The sequence below is a fragment of the Sycon ciliatum genome, chromosome 5 (assembly GCF_964019385.1).
Source record: "Sycon ciliatum chromosome 5, ocSycCili1.1, whole genome shotgun sequence".
NCBI classification, from domain to species: Eukaryota; Metazoa; Porifera; class Calcarea; order Leucosolenida; family Sycettidae; genus Sycon; species Sycon ciliatum.
Window position 1 is genome coordinate 14,394,278 of NC_088647.1, and position 17,432 is coordinate 14,411,709.

At 49.8% G+C, this 17,432-nt stretch overlaps 2 protein-coding genes across 2 annotated transcripts in view; one reads left to right on the plus strand and one right to left on the minus strand.

The window, feature by feature from the left end:
• Positions 1–2,869, plus strand: part of LOC135817731 (RNA-binding protein 41-like) — a 25,003-nt gene extending 22,134 nt beyond the window's left edge. Inside the window, exons 9-11 of the mRNA XM_065330970.1 lie at positions 478–652; positions 1,137–1,321; positions 1,762–2,869. Of these exons, the coding sequence (XP_065187042.1) occupies positions 478–652; positions 1,137–1,321; positions 1,762–1,923 (522 nt within the window). The 3' untranslated portion in view covers positions 1,924–2,869. The remainder of the gene's footprint in view (positions 1–477; positions 653–1,136; positions 1,322–1,761) is intronic.
• On the minus strand, positions 2,647–7,642 carry LOC135817733 (prenylated Rab acceptor protein 1-like). The gene is made up of 4 exons (XM_065330972.1): positions 7,231–7,642; positions 4,674–4,771; positions 3,552–3,653; positions 2,647–3,209 (listed from the first exon to the last, which is right to left on the minus strand). The coding sequence occupies exons 1-4, from the start codon at positions 7,497–7,499 to the stop codon at positions 3,115–3,117; spliced, it is 564 nt and encodes a 187-aa protein (XP_065187044.1). The 5' UTR covers positions 7,500–7,642; the 3' UTR covers positions 2,647–3,114.
• Positions 7,643–17,432: the final 9,790 nt, after the last annotated feature.

Consider the following 17,432-nt stretch of genomic DNA (forward strand, 5'->3'; position numbering starts at 1 on the left):
GTACTGTTGAGTTTCCGCTGTAGAATAAAATGAAATTAAATCCAGCATTTTCAAGCCGACATTTTTTCTGGAAAGAGGACTATAAACGAGGCCCTTGAAGTTATAATGTATGGTATCGAATACTGACGATGACAATGAGTATATTTACAACTACAGCGAAAGCACAATGAGATTGTGTCTGTCGGGTGATGAAGAAAGTGGACCATGGGTACCATACCATGGCTATCCTAGAACTTGTTCGCTTTGCCCAAAAGGCTAGATACGGGGCAAGGGTACCCAAAGGGCACAGCTTTTTATTATTGAATGATATTAACTGCGCACGCATTTCTCCTACACACGAGGCAAGGTAGGTCTAGAGGTTTCCAAGAACGCTTTCTTGTGATTGTGTTCTTATTCTGTTTGTTCCTTTTTTTTGCAGGATAACTGCTGAGCTTTGTTGTCCTATGTTTCTTCTGCTTGTCACCGCCCTGCCTGCAGATTCTCTATGTGAAGAACCTGGCTGCCAACACCACACACGGTGATCTGTTGGCTGTATTCAGTGCTGCGTGTGAAGGACATCTGGACAGTGCTGCTACTGCTGCAGCTGGTCCACTGCATGTCCGTCTCATGAAGAAAGGAAAGCTACGGGGACAAGCGTTTGTGACTTTCCCATGTACGTACCTTACCTATAATGACCCCCCCCCCCCCCCCATCCAGCCCTCATGCATAGGCTGTAAGTCCATTCGATTTTGCTCATTCACATTGTGGAGCCATCATATGTGAAGGAGAAAGAGGGTTCCTTTTTTAGCGGTTCAAAGTGTGAACATGTGTCACTTCCTGCACCCGCGCCCACCTGCTGCAATTGTGAATGATTCATTTTTTCTCCCAGTTCCAACCCTTCACTACTTGGGACTTGGCCTTGGGATCTTGTGCTGTAGTGCAATGCTTGTAGCTTGCTTGTAATTGAACACAGTCGCCCCCCCCCCCCCCCCACCCCTACCTTACTTATATTGTTGAAGCATCTTCGTAAATTTGAAGAACAAACCTGCACTGTTGCATCACCTAATCTGTCTCATGTTGGGTGTGTTCACTTATGTGTGTGTGTGTGTGTGTGTGTGTGTGTTGCGCGCGCGCGCATGTGTGCGTGTTCCCTGCAGCTTTGGAAGGTGCCAAAGCAGGTCTGGCAGCAGTCAACGGCTACATCCTCCACGGCAAGCCAATGATAATCCAGTACGGCCGAACACCAGCAACCACCAATGCAGCAACGAGTACCACCGATACCTCCTCCGATGCTGCTAGTCATCTAGATGATGGCAATGGTGACGACGAGGGCAAGACGAAGGTGAGCGACGTGATCGAGTCCTCGCCAGGCTGAACGGTACTGTGTGTTGGGTTCAGATGTGTGTGTTACGTGCCTCACAACTACTGGAGACCAGAGACGGCATAATACACATTACAAGTCCCCGCGAATAGTGGAAAACCGTGCTCCCGCATGGTCGATCTTGAGTTGAGTAAAACTCTGGGTTTGTTGCTGCTCAAGCTCACCACAGAACATTGGGACGACTTCACCTCAGTTTTTCACTCATGGCAGCACAGTCCAGCTCAATGCAGCACTGGCTCGGATGTGTTTGCCTGGTCTGCAGTGCCAATACAGCAACACTGTCACAGTGTGCTGCTGATCCAGGTTACGACGTGTTCCTTGCGCTGAGAAGCAGAGAATAACCTGTGCAGGTCTGCAATGAGATACACCCATACCGCTCTCATCTGCTGTGTGCATGACAGGTTTCTGCAGGGTGTTTCCACCAGTTTTGTCAGCGGGGCATCCTCTGCTCAAGAGGCAGTGCACCTGACTTCCAGGAGCTGTCTTGCGAACGTAATAATTACCGACATGCCAGTTTATATGTCCAGCACAGTGAATGCTGCTGCCTGGATGTATTGGAATGAAGCAGTGTTCTACCGTGTGAGAGAACATGACATCGGTGATAGGCTGTACATTCCCCCTGGCTCCAGTCCAAGGAGACACACCATCTCTGTTCTGGATTCAGCTTCTCGCTGTAGTCGCAAGAGTCCCGGCCTTCAAGGCAAACAGCTTGCTGGATGGTGTAAGCACTGCTGCGCATCTTACTGATGAGCTGTAACAGTGTTCTCCGTGCAGCAGTATCTCCATGCCTGTCCAGAGAGTCTCTTTGCTGGCATGTGCGTATGATGTTCTATAGTACTGTAATAATCATTCCCCAGCAGTACATGTACAGCCAAGTATGTGGTCATGCCTGTGCGCACACACATGCACACACCGACGTCACGCGAGTTTGTTCTCCGTGCATTCTGTATGTGCTACCAAGAGTATCCCCCCCCCAAGAGTGTGCAACTCTGCATAGGGGTCTCCGGCGGCGAAAACTCACATCATGTGTCTCAGGTACGTTTTGTACTATGTACAACTAAGGATAGCGTGCGCGCAATCCGAAAATCTGCCATGATTATGCTGGCGAGTTGCATACCGTCCAATAGGAACCATCCTGAGTTGCACACTCTGGTTTATGTACTCTTGGTGCTACTAAAATTAGCGTTTGTAGCCATGCGTTTTTTTGCTCTCATATTTTCCGAGTATAAAGAATACGAAACGTGCCCAAAAGACATTGTACTGTACAACGTCTAGAGAAGAGGGTGTGCAAGCCTAGATGATCGTTTGATTGAATTATAATACTACTAAAAAATAAACAAAGCACTGAAAACGGAATAGGAACTTCATGGAGAATGAATGATGACAGGTCACCAGGACTAAGACTGAATGATAGAGTATAACCATAGCTATCGTTTTATGAGTTTTACATGAAGACACGTTTTAGCAGAGTGCCAGAAGATTGCAGGCATCACTTGATTATTGACAGGGGAGGTTGTTGTGCAAGTCATTGCTCTGAAGGGCATTAGCCTGGCCTGGAGTGACCTGGCCAAAGACAAGTGCACCATGCGGACATTTAGGACATTGCGCGTGGAGGCATCCTTTGTGCCTGGTCTGACGGTGGAGTTGCTTGCATCATGTTGACCACCGGAGGAGGCAAAACAAGCCTGCTTGCTGCGTTGGGTTTTATGGAGAAATAACCTGGTGTCCAGGCGTGTCCAGGCGTGCCTAGCAGATTATACCTCTTCGTCCATATCCAATTCAAACCCAGATGACTCCTCTTCTGTGGGCATTAGGAGAGAGTGCAACGAAACGAGGACAACAGATGCACCTGTGGCAAGACAAACACACACACACACAACATAATGAAGAAGGCAACGGTACAGTGATTGAAAAAATGTAGATAGTATACTAGCATAAGATTAACAAGCATACAACAGCTTGGTAGGACCTGACATAGACGCAAACATAGTACGCACAGTAACACACACCAAATAGCCCACTGGACATAAGAGGATGCACGCACGCACGCACCCACGCCATACAATAATGCCCATCCGCAGAGGATGGCAGGTCCTGAAAGGACTGACAGTGTTTCTGTCATGGAGAACAGAACTTCGAATGGCAAGAAACACAAGCACACGCGTGCGCGCGCGCGCGGAGGTGAACATACCAATGATCCACAGTGTGGCTGAGCCGGCAGACGACAGGAAGAGTAGTGGTATAGCAATAAGAGCTGTCAGCATGAGATGATCATTGGTGGTGAAGTCACGTCCTGAAAGAAGCACACATCATATCACCAATTATTTACAACATTAGCGGATTTGACTGCTTAGTTTTATGCGTACGCCAATCAGTAGACACTAAACCATGCACACACACACACACACACACACACACACCACATGGTACCGCAATTTCAAAAGAATATACTATCTTTCTGATTAACTGTTTTAGGCAAGGTCTATGTGATCGCTTTGTGGATAAAGTTGGCAAAGTGGGTGTTGATTACCCCATCCCTCGAAGAATTGATAACTGCAAAGCTTGTCGGAGCATAGTCATGGGCGAAAGACCTGCAACAGAAATATCTTCAACAAGCTTTCCACTGATGATGGAGTCAAACAGCAAGCAAGCCTGGACAATCCACCACTGTGGTGCTAGAGTATCGTGCACACTCTGGATTTTGAGCCTGAACTAGCGAAACCTACTGTATGAACAGAAATATTCGTCTGGACTTTAATTTCGTCTTTTTTGCCCAGGGAGCATTCGGACTAATTTCGATTTGTCCAGCTTTTCAATACACTTTTATGGTCCATGGACTAAATTTGCAAGCGGACAAACTCCCTTTCTTTGAAGTTGGACGAAATTATTGACCGGCTAAATGTTGTACCTGTACAGTATAGTAGCGACACCTGTACTGCGCACTGTAGCCAGTACTGGTAGCACAGTGCATGATAACACTACAGCCTAGTACAGGGCATGATAACACTACAGTGCATGATAACACTACAGTGCATGATAACACTGCAGTGCATGATAACACTACAGCCTAGTACAGGGCATGATAACACTACAGTGCATGATAACACTACAGTGCATGATAACACTACAGTGCATGATAACACTACAGTGCATGATAACACTACAGTGCATGATAACACTACAGGACATGGTAACACTACAGGACACTACAGGACATGATAACACTATAGGACACTATAACACTATAGGACACTATAACACTACAGGACACTATAACAGCGGTGTCACTTCAGTGCCACACCGTAGCGCTTACCCAGTACGCGAATAGGTTGGGCGGCAAGTCGAACACCGATGAAATGATGCGCAATGGCAGTGATGAACAAGGCGATGAGAAGCATGGGCGATGAGATTCTACCAACACAACACAAACACAAAATCAATGTGTTCAATGGCAGATCACGTCACTGAGCCGTGAGGAGTAGCCGCAGGATTTGAATAGTGCTAGGCTTCTCTGTAACACCAAGAGTACATAACCCCCAAGAGCGTGCAGTTGTCTGCACAACCTCAATATAATGCTGTGACGGTGGAACTTCACATCACGTGACATGCTTCAAAAGGTTACGCTGGCAAGCAGTGCAAAGTGACCACAGGAGAGTTGAACCCAAAGCAGGGATGCATGGGTATAACCCTGTATCAAGAGTACATAACCCCATCAGAGTGTGCAACGCCGATCCAGCTCTGCACAGATCAAGAGTACATAACCCCCCAGAGTGTGCAACGTCAATCCAGCTCTGCACAGATCAAGAGTACATAACCCCCCAGAGTGTGCAACGCCGATCCAGCTCTGCACAGATCAAGAGTACATAACCCCCCAGAGTGTGCAACGCCGATCCAGCTCTGCACAGATCAAGAGTACATAACCCCCCAGAGTGTGCAACGCCGATCCAGCTCTGCACAGATCAAGAGTACATAACCCCCCAGAGTGTGCAACGTCAATCCAGCTCTGCACAGGGTCTTGGTCGAGCGGAATCGGATCTTCTGATGTCATGCGTACATCCACACCAGCACAAGGCCGGTCTCGAGGCAGGGCACCATTGTTTTTGATCCAAGAGTACCCACGACTCCCAGGGTTCCCCTCAGATGTGTACGGTATTATGACGCAAAGATCGATTCCGCTCGACCAAGACCCTATGCAGAGCTGGATCAGGCGTTGCACACTCTGGGGGATTATGTACTCTTGCCTGTATCTATCATGCACAAGGTGCAAACAATGTGTCAGGTTCGTCACGTGATGTGAAGTAACTGCCGTCGCAGACACCATAGCTGGAGTTGCACACTCTTGGGGTACTCTGGGTACCCCCTCCCCCCCCCCCCCCTTATCCAAACCAGAGTGCTATATGCAAGCAGAGGCCATGGTTCAAACAGGACTCGAAAGGGCAGGGCATGAGTCACATGACCAATACACAATGCTACATGGAAAACATACGTTTTCAGTTCGTTTCCACTGATCACATGTATATGAAAACATTTTCAAGTGTTTACACACACACACACACACACACACACACACACACACACACACACAGAGGGAGAGAAGACGGTAGCATCTGCTGTTGTCAATTTGTGTGTTGCTATGGCAAGCTACTCAGCAGGATGCTGACAGCTCGGGGCACAAACACAAATGAGCTCGATGAATCGCAGCGTGCGGCATGTGAAAGCCTTTTGAACATTAATCAAATAGCGATACATGCCTGTCGACACTTGGAAGTACGTTTATTTTGGCATTTTGAAAACATTTTCGTCTTGGTGGAAACTGGGTTTAGTTCCTGTTGACCACTGCAAGTGGTTGATGGCCATTGATTACATAGTAAGCACAGACACCCACCGCTCACAGCCAGCATGTTTTGGGAAAGTGTACATGCCTCATCAGCATGTTGTGTACGGCGTGTGCATCATACGTATTACTATTAGGCTGCATGCATCACTGTCTTGTCTGTGCCACACCATATAGCCATTGTATCATCCACTGTACTGTGTGTGTGTGTGTGTGTGTGTGTGTGTGTGTGTGTGTGTGGTGTGTGTGTGTGTCTTCCAAAATGCTTTGGCAAGAGGGTAGCCTTCCGACAGGTTGGGCTAGTTTCGGCTCCACAATCCAGTGTGTCGTTACTATAATTATAGCTTTCATGGCTGAGGTTGTTGGTACGTCTGTTGGCCCTGGGTTCCCAGTACCCAGTTGCCGAGGCTGGTTGGTAAAATAACTCCAATTTCACTTCAAGGTAGCAGTGCATTTAGTGTCTGCTTTTATTTAAAGCAGCGTGCTGTCTATACTGGTTGCCCCAGCAAGTGTAGGGTGTGCATAGGTAACTGTCTTGGCCGTCCTATTCCGATGTACTCCGTGTGGTGTAGACCAGGTGTGCATTGGGGGGTCGATTCACACGGCTTCGCCAGTTGTGTGGATTAGACAGTTATCTGGCCCTAGTCTTCATCTGTTTCAATCAGAATCAGATCTGCTATCGTTGCTATAAAAAGAAAATCTGTGGGTGCACGTCCAGTGCATTTGCAGATTTGCGTGCTTCTCTTGCGACGGGCGTATACATGGTACATGGTGTGTGTGTGTGTGTGTGTGTGTGTGTGTGTGTGTGTGTGTGTGTGTGTGTGTGTGTGTGTGTGTGTGTGTGTGTGGTGTGTGTGTGTGTGTGTGTGTGGCCTGCTCCAACTGATTTCTAAGGATCAACACATGGACGTGCTTTCCTGTGCTGACGCAAGGCACATACAGTACACGTACTTGCTGTGACATCCACCACGTGGCACCAACAGCAAGTAAACTGTTTGTCCGCAAACTACTTATCGTCACCAGTAATAATACTTACACACAGTATACAGCCAATCCGAGGCACACGAACAGGTAGTTGCTCTGAAAGCGCACCAGGTTCAAGCGCAGACGACTCAAAGCTGCTCCCGTTGACTTGGGTCGGGATGCCTTGTTGTTGATGAATTCTCCCCAGGGCTGGACGGTTTTCCGCCGATCATTGATCCATTCCTTCATGTTTTGAATGCGCGACACATACGAGCCTGCAGAAGCAGCATCCATTTTTTCCATCGTAGGCTCGGTTTCTGTTACTGCTGCTTTTTCTGCCATACGAAATGCAGGAACGCTCAACTAGCAAATGTCAGCTACGTTGGAGACTTCCGAACTCAACTCTTTCGAGCCAGGGTCGACACACACTATCTCGCGCTCATGACATGTAGAGAAAGACACGAACAAAGCGACACTGCAGGCTTTTCTCGGTTCTTTCTTTGTTTTGTTCTGTACTGCTGTGTTGTCTTGACCACTCGTGGATGACGTCACTATTAAACGTAATTTTCTGACGTGACGCGAAACTAGCTCGCGGGTGCAAAACTGGTGCCACCGGCCGGGGGTTTGAGCTCTCACTCGGATCTGGCTTCTTTTCTGGTGCATGCCCCGTTCGCAACTCACCTGACCCTGATGCAGAGTGCTAGTGGCCAGTGTTGCCGGTGCAACAGCAGCGGCACCTGCGTCAGGTGTGACTGCACCAAGGCGGCACGGAAAATGCTGGAGCTGCCTTCCGTCAAAGAAAGATCGTTGTAAAAATTCCGACATCCCTTTTCCACCCCAGCCGGAGCTGTCAACGACCACCGACAACCATACGGCCACGGTGCAGGACAATGCTACGGGAACAGTTCGAACCGTACAGTGTGATAATGCCAGCGTGGATGCCAGTGCAGCCACAGCTGTCTCGTGTTCCCAGCAATTTGCTTGGGATACCCTGGATCGGGCTGCAGCGACAACCACTAGCAGAGAGGCTGCTGCCTTGACAAATGCACTACTCGCAGAATGTCGAGCCAGCGAAGGAACCGAACTGCACAGCCAGAACAGTAGCCAGGCAGCAAAGGGACCGACTAATGATGCCGACGTAGGAGATGTCACTGCGGAGCGCGCAGCCCAACATCGCGACCCCTAGTCGAACCATAGATAGTATAGGGAAAGCTCGAGTCTGGAGAGAGACGTGGACCTGCTGGCACACCTAGCCGACTCCCCAACCCCGGATGGCGCTGTGCAAGCAGAGCTGAGGACAGCTGGTGAAGACAGAGATGTAGTCACTAGTGCGCGATCTCCCTATCTTTGAGGAAGATGGAACTGACTGTGTTCTCGGCCCTCACACTGCACCAGATGTGAATCAAGTTCTCAGTTCAGCGTACGCAGAAGCGGTTCATTTCAGGGGCAATCTGTTCGAAGTACCCAGTTGAGCAGTGGAATCGGAGTTTGTGCGCCTCATAGCATCGTACTATCAGATGTTTGGATCCAGAGGGGCAGGAGCAGGAGTTGCCATCCAAGCTGCGACGGTGGCCACACAACTTCTATTGCAAAGGCCCCACCAATGCAAGGATCAAGCGGTTCATCGTGAGTGCCTCGGGCGGCGTCTGCAGTTGTGGACAGATGGCAACATCAACGAACTGATCATAGAAGCCCGCACCATTCAAAGACAACTTGCAGAAGCTGTCCACAACCCAAGAGTAGCCCCTGAATCAGACAATGCTCGACAGTTTGCGTCCATGGTGAAATCAGAAAAGCTGAAAGCCGCGGCCCACATGCTGAGCAATGAGCGGTCGGGGGGTCTGGATCACCTAAACACAGTGATGGGCGATACCACAGTTCGGGAAGCCTTAAAGGGGAAGTTAAGGCAAAAATCAAAATTTCACCAGTTGTAGTCTTCGGGGTGCTGAGTCGAATGGTCTTGGTCCGAGAAAGCTGAGACGCTCCCTTCCTACTTGAATCCCAATCGAACTCGCGCACTTCCACCGAAACTGGGTGACTGCGCCCTACGAGATGGGGATTTGTATGCAAAATGTCACTAAAAGCGCCATTTCGTTCTTATAAAAGATGGATGACCACGGATGACCGCGATTGGCCCATATGTTGTAGTCTTTTGGACGCTGAGTCGACTGGTTTTGGTCCGAAAAGGCTGCGATGCAGCGTTCGCCCCTAATTCCCAATCGAACATGGTTGAACAAGTGGTCACGTGCTCCTGCGTACACCAGTCACCTGGTCACCGTGCCTGCAGGGTACAACTTACAGCCTGTTTTGACCTTTTTTGGGTGCAGTCCTGTCACTCGAGTTGAACCTTGGTGTGAAAGTTGTCGCCTGCTGGCGTGGGGACCAGGTGATTTTGGCACCCAGGAGCACATGACCACTTCTTCAACCATGTTCGATTGGGAATAAAGGAGGAACGCTGCAGCCTTTTCGGACCAAAACCAGTCGACTCAGCGTCCAAAAGACTGCAACATATGGGCCAATCGCGGTGATCTGTGCTTTTATAAGAACGAAATGGCGCTTTTAGTGACATTTTGCATACAAATCCCCATCTAGTAGTAGTAGGGCGCAGTCACCCAGTTTCGGTGGAAGTGCGCGAGTTCGATTGGGATTCAAGTAGTAAGGGAGCGTCTCAGCTTTCTCGGACCAAGACCATTCGACTCAGCACCCCGAAGACTACAACTGGTGAAATTTTAATTTTTGCCTTAACTTCCCCTTTAAAGGCAAAGTACCCCTGTCCTCGTCCACTCCAACCAGCCGCTGTCATCCAAGGAACGCCTCCAGATCCGCCTCATCTTGTCCTGTTCACTGCTATCAACCGTGAACTCATAAGACGGGCTGCCCTCAACACGCAAGGAGCAGCAGGACCTTCAGGTCAGGATGCGGCCAGTTGGAGGCGCATGTGTACCTCGTTCGGCAGAGTGTCCGATGATCTGTGCAATGCGTTGGCGTCAAGTGCCCGTCGCATTGCGTCCTCCCAAGTCGATCCAGCCAGCTTACAAGCATATGTAGCGTGCCGTTTCGTACCGCTCAACAAGAAACCAGGGGTGAGACCCATTGGCATCGGGGAGATGGTTCGCCAGATTCTTGGAAAGGCAATACTCTATGTTCTCGGACCAGAAGTACAGCAAGCAACTGGCAGCCTACAACTCTGTGGTGGGCAAGAATCCGGTATCGAAGCAGCCATCCATGCAATGAGGGAGGCTTTCGACACAGATGAAGTTCAAGGTGTGCTATTTGCAGATGCTACCAATGCAGTCAACAATTTGAACAGGCAGGCGTGTCTCCGTAATGTCCAACATCTATGCCCTGATTTTGCGGCAACACTTGTCAACACCTACCGAGCACCGGCAGCAATGTTCGTAGATGGTGAGACCATATGGTCAGCTGAAGGCATGACACAGGGTGATCCCCTTGCTATGCCCATGTTTGCATTGGGCACTGTTCCGCTTATCCAGCATCTTTCAGCAAGCGACGTTCTTCATAGCTGGTATGCTGATGACCCCAACTCCGCGGGCAAGCTGAGGAGACTGCGAGCCTGGTGGGACATGCTCGGTGTCGAGGGCGAGGGCTATGGCTACTACCTGAATGCTGCCAAGTCAGTACTGTTGATCAAACCACAACACGAGGAGTTGGCAAGAGAGAGAGATCTTCAGCGGCACAGACATTGTCATCAGAACGGATGGTCAACGTCATCTTGGGGCGGCTCTCGGAACAGAGGCATTCTGCAACGAGTATGTGCAGCTCAAGGTTGATGGGTGGTGCACAGAAGTCTGCAATCTGGCTGCTATTGCCATGACACAACCGCAAGCAGCCTACGTGGTCTTCACCAATGTCCTGCGCCATAGATGGTCCTTCTTAGCAAGGACAATGCCGGGTGTACATGAGTATTTTCACCCACTGGAGCGGACTATTGCAACGAAGCTCATCCCGGCTCTGACTGGTCGATCACCACTTGGAGCAGAGGAGCGGTCAGTTCTCGCAATGCCCTGTCGCCACAGAGGTCTAGGGATAGTCTCCCCTCCCTCGCTGACCACCCAGTTTGGTGCTTCCGTGAAGATCACAGAGGCCCTGGTTATGAAGATCCGGAGACAAGACATGTCGCTAGAAGGTGTTCCTGAGCAAACTCGCATAGCCAAGTCTGCTGTCCGGGAGGCTCATAGACAACAAGAAGAGCAGCACCGAAAGGATGTCTTCAACAGCGTCTCTCCCGACCTGCAGCGGTGCATGGAGCTTGCGGCGGAGAAGGGCGCATCCAACTGGCTAACCTGCCGCCCTTTGGCACGGTTTGGCTTTGCGCTCTCCAAGGCCGAGCTCCGGGATGCCCTCTGTCTGCTCTATGGCTGGCAGCCCAACAATCTCCCCACCAAGTGTGTGTGCGGGCAGCAGTTCACAGTCACCCATGCTCTGTCTTGCCCCAACGGCGGCTTACCCAGCATTCGGCACAACGAGATCAGGGATGTGTTTGCAGAGTGTTTGGTGAAAGTCGCTAATGCAGTGGAGATCGAGCCACATCTAAAGCCCCTCAGTGGAGAGCACCTTCAGCCACGCACCGCGGTGAGAGGCGACCGAGCTCGATTGGATGTGGTGGCAAATGGCGTGTACAGCGGTCGTTTTGAGCGTTCATTTTTGGATGTAAGGGTTTTCAACCCCTGTGCTCGCTCCAATTCATTGTCGTCCATTGCCTCTGTCTACCGCAAACACGAGCAGGAGAAGCGCCGCTTATACGAAGCACGTGTGCGAGAGGTGGAACATGCCTCCTTCATCCCTGTCGTCTACGCTACCTCTGGTGGAGCAGGTCGAAGTGCTAATGCTTTGGTGAAGAGGATCGCAAGTCTCATGGCAGAGAAGAAGTTGCAGCCCTACCCACAAGTGATGGCTTGGCTGAGGTCGAAGATCAGCATCTCTCTCGTCAGAGCCTCTATCCTATGCCTGCGCGGTTCAAGACGTCCTGGGGCACGCATCCACCCCAACCCAGACAATATTGGACTGGAGGTGGTTGAGGCTCGGCTTTCCTCGTAGACGGACTCATCTTCTTCTTTTGTGATCAGTGTGCAATTGAACTGTCTTTTTTCTTTTCTCTGTTTATTCTTTTTACCAGGCGTGGGCCATCCCCTGGACTATCAAAATGGGTGCCTTATTATTTTTCAGTTTTTTTAGTTTCGTATCAGACTGTACACCATTTCTTCAAAATTTCATCGTTTTATAGCTCGCCAGGCTGGCGTGTCGAAAAACAACTACAGACTACAGTGTATTTTACTTATAAAACGTCGAACGCGAGTGACCTCGACCCGCGCAGCTGCATGCACAGCTAGCTCACGTCGAAATTTGGAGTTTTACGCCAAATTTGACGTGAAACTGCGTGTCACGAAACTGCGTGTCACGTCGGAAATAACGTGCAACTTTTAACCTCGCAGAACGGGAGATGCAAAAACCGTCCTTCCGCTTCGTCCGAGGAGTCTCCATCCGACATTCAAACTGTAGTTGGTAACGCAGATCTAAGTGACCTTGGATTACTAGCCACACCTCCAGCAGGGAGTACTCCTCGCCTGTCGGTGTCCAGCTCCCAACTGCTTGCGTGGGACTTGCTGGAGTCGTCCAATGCCTCGGCAGCTGGAGGTTATGCTCCTCAACTAACGACGGAGGAGGTTGCAATGCTTGTGGGCCTGTGCTCCTCGCAGCCCGCTGATGAGTCTCAGGCTCCGACTTCCGGGGACACCCCCAACGACGTCCCCGCCCCGCCCAACCCGCCTACAACCAGCGACACAGGCGTAGAGCCGGACAACCACCTGACAAGTGATAGTCGAGAAGACCTGGACCTGCCGGAATACTGTGTTGCAGAAGGAACCATACGCCTTGGGAATTTCGATTCCACTGAATCCGGTCAAATTGTGGATGCTGCGTATCACGAAGCTGTTCACTCCCAGCCTAACATCTTTCTGGTGCCATATGGTGAACAACGCTCACGGTTTGTCAACCTCCTAGCATCTCTGTTCCAGAGTTTTGCAGACAAAAGCTCTGCTGAGAGATTGCTATCAAGACCGCCATGGTTGCGACAATGCTGTTGCTGCAGGAGCCGTTCAAGTGCGTGGACCAGAATTAGCGCAAGGCCCATCTGCAACGCCGCTTGGCCCTATGGAACCAAGGAGATATCAATGAGCTAATGCTTGAGGCACGGACCATCCAGCGTCAACTCAGAGACGCCACAGGGAAACCTCGTTCACGCTCCTCTACGGACGACAGTGCAAGGCAATTCGCCTCTCTGGTCTACAATGGAATGCTGAACGCTGCTGGCTGCATGCTCTCACCCAACAATTCCGGTGGAGTTCACAGCCTCAACAGCAAGGTTGGTGACGAGGCGGCGCGAGATCTGCTGAAGGCTAAGCACCCACCAGCGGAGCCTCTCCACCCATCCGCAGCTATGTCGGGTCCTCTTCCACCCCAGCCACACCCAGTTCGGTTTTCCAGCATCACTGTGGATGCAGTCGGACGAGCAGCACTCAATACCCACGGAGCTGCAGGTCCTTCGGGAATGGATGCTACGGCCTGGAGGAGGGTGTGCACGAGTTTTGGCAAAGCTTCCGATTCCCTTTGCTCAGCCATGGCCTCCATGGCACGTCGCATCGTATCGTCATAATGTTGACCCTCGATCACTAGAAGCTCATGTTACCTGTCGCCTCATCCCACTCGACAAGCAGCCAGGTGTTAGACCTATTGGGATTGGGGAAGTGGTCAGACGAATCGTAGGCAAGGCTATACTGGGCTGTTTGGGTCCTGCCATTACAGATGCTACTGGATGTCTTCAGCTGTGCGGCGGCCAAGAAGCTGGTATGGAGGCTGCAATTCATGCCATGCGGCAGGCATTTACGGAAGATGATGTTGAGGTGTCCTCTTCGCAGATGCGTCAAATGCGTTCAACAGGCTGAGCTGCGAAGTTTGCCTCAGGAACGTCCGGCACCTACATTAGGCATTAGGGCGACACTACTGTACTACATGTAGCAGGTATTTGTATTGTTACAAAGTTACCACAAATATACATGTAATATTCCGTCGCTGGAATAGTGCTACTCTCAGTGGGCTTGGCGTGCGAAACCGGAGATCCAGGCAGAGAGCTGTCACTGGAGGAATGACTTGAAATGACTTCACATTCAGGAGAAGGTTCGGGTAATGTCGCAAGTGCAGGAACATTTCCACTCGGCAGCGACTGCGACGGACCTTTGGACGGCTCTTCAACGCGAGCTCTCTTATCTACCGGTCCATTGAAGAACGACCTGATGTCAGACCCTTTCCTCTTCATCGCATATCTGAAGGTAACCCGTTAGCTACACGCGAAGTAGAGAGAGAGAGCGCGTTTAGTTTCTGACAAGTGAAAAAGAAAAAGGAAGGACGAAGCCGACAGCACCGTGCACCGTACAGGACTTCAGCCCAACGCGATCTCTGCACTAGCTGCACTTAAACTTTCTTTGTACCACTACCGGTATACCAGGTCCTGCATTTTTGGCACGTTTTTCACATGCTTGAAGCAGGGAGTAGTACAATACCGGTACAGTCGTCCCTCTCTAATCCGGCACTTTATAATCCAGCACCCTCGATAAACCAGCACAATTTTCAGTAGCCAAAATGTCCTCTTCATGTACATTGCAGCAACAAACAGACAGGTACAAGTACGAAAGCCACCGCTGCGCACGTTGAAGATCAAGCAATTCCAAGAGACAGCTGCTAAGCATATGTCTACTCTCCACCAGCAGATCACACGCAGTTCATCACAGATGTCTCTAGATAGTTATACTGAACACTGGCAGGATGCAGTCAGTGATGCCTTGAATGAGTACTGCCCACTAAAGACCGTTAACGCCAAGAAGAGCTATACTCCATCGCCTTGGATAGACGATGAGCTCCGGCAGACTTTATTCAAGCGTAAACGAGCACACCGTGCAATGATAAAACGTCCTGATCGCCCAGACCTGCTGCAACAATTCCGAACTCTACGAAGACAATGCAAACTTTTGACTAGGAAGAAACGGTCTACATACTTCCAGCAACAACTAATCAATCATCGAAACCACCCAAGAGAGCAATGGAGTGTCATGAACAATCTACTGGGTAGAATTAAAATCAACCAGGAACCTGCTGCCGAAGTAGCCGACATCACAAAGACATTTACAGACGTTGTCAACGATACATCACTTTCTGGCAGTACACTACGCACTCCCAATGGCCCTTTATCGGAATACTCACTGACACAGTTCACACCAGTCACTGTTCCACAAGTCCAACTCCATATCCAGAGAATGAACAGTCGTAAAGCCACAGGACCTGATAACATCCCCGCCCAGGCTTACAAGCTCATCAATGATGAGATCGCCCCATCTTTGGCCAAACTATTTACCATGTCTCTTACATCTGGCGATTTTCCATCGACTTACAAACTAGCAAATGTGCGGCCTATCTACAAGCGTGGAGATAAGTCAGTCCCATCCAACTATAGACCAAGATCACTCCTGTCCCACATGTCTAAGCTACTGGAACATATTGTACACGACCAACTAATGTACTATATCTATAATGCACCACCACCACTGGTACCCCTACCTGCTGAGCAATTTGCCTACCGCAGAGGCCACTCCTGCGAGGACTTGCTCACGCCCGTGATCAACGACTGGATGCTCTCCTTGGACAAAGGTTTTATTTATTTATTTTTTATTTTTTACAAAGACCACTTAAGGTGATTATGTCGTAGCTGCCTTTCTAGACATGTCTAAGGCATTCGACACAGTTAGTCATGCAGTTCTACTGAGTGAACTTCTGGAGATCGGTGTCGGTGGTATTGCCTTGCAGTGGTTCCGTAGCTACCTTACCCACAGGAAGCAACGTGTAGTCACCAAGACACAACACGGCCTAGAATATAGCAGCAACAGGGGGGTTCCGCAAGGCTCCGTCTTGGGGCCCTCTCTCTTCAATCTGTCAGTCAGAAAGCTCCCCTCTGTAATTACTCCAAATTATTGAATGGTGTATGATCTAAGAAAGGTTTGCTCCCCACACCGGAGCTCGCGCTATTCCGCCGACTTTACTTGACACTTGCCTTTTCTTACAAATCATCGCCGAGGTCGCAACCACTACTTCGTAATAATAATAATAATAATAATAAATCAGATTTGTTAATCCAGCACCCTCCCTAATCCAGCAGATTTTCGTGGCACAAATGGTGCCGGATTATAGAGGGACCACTGTATACTACTCCCTGGTTTGAAGTGCGGCCGTGTCCTCAGGCCGCGCCGCAGTGCGTACAGTAGTTGTACACAGCGTGTTGACTAGTGCGTGACACCGGACGGATAAGTAGATCTACCCTTGGTTGAAACCCTACGCGTTGAAATGCACTGTAGTCCGCGGATCCGTGTTCGGATGTGCATGCGCGAGGAACTTCCTTCTTTGGAACTGCTTCTTGCATGAGCTGTTTCGGATATTTCGTCTCATGGCCTGGCTTATTTCGTTTCGGCGCTGCTGAGACCTCCTTTTGCGGAATATTACTCAATGACAGGTGAGTTGACCAGTTGCCTTTGATTCATTTGCTTGTGTTGACTCTTTCATTCAGGAAAAGTGTGCTGATTTTGGGGCGGAATGCAATAAATAATGGAAAAGTTGACAGGATCTCTTTTCTAAATTTTGCTTTTCTGCTGCCGAGCTGCGAGGCCTCCTTTTACGGAATACTCGATGACAGGTGATCTCTAAGTTGACCGGTTTCCTTCGATTCATTTGCTTATGTTCATCTTTCATTTACGGAAACGTGTGCTGATTTTATTCGGATTTAGATCCATTTTTATCTCTTTGCCCTTGTCTACAGTGTGCGAAGAACGCGAGTTCAACTTCTTGACGGTAAGGCTTATGTTAGATACCATATTCATTGTACATTGGTACGTTACAAGTAAGGCACTGGTCAGTGGCATACTATCGTAGGCAGTTCCCAATCTGGAGGGAAAGGTTCAAGTACCAATTGACCGAGTTTGCAAAATAAATTCGCATATCAGGGGAAATCTCTATTGTGGAGAGGTTCAGTAACTCACAGTTGCGTAGAAAAGCGTCGATTAGATGGGGGCGGTGCCGTGCTCCAAAATGCCAGCTTGGCCAATCAGCAGTCAGCATTTCGTCGCATTTTTGCTCGAAGTAGGGGGTGTTTGAAGGAGTTAGCAGCACTTCAGCCTGGTTCTACGAAGCTGAGACTTGGCCCAGGCACAGATGACA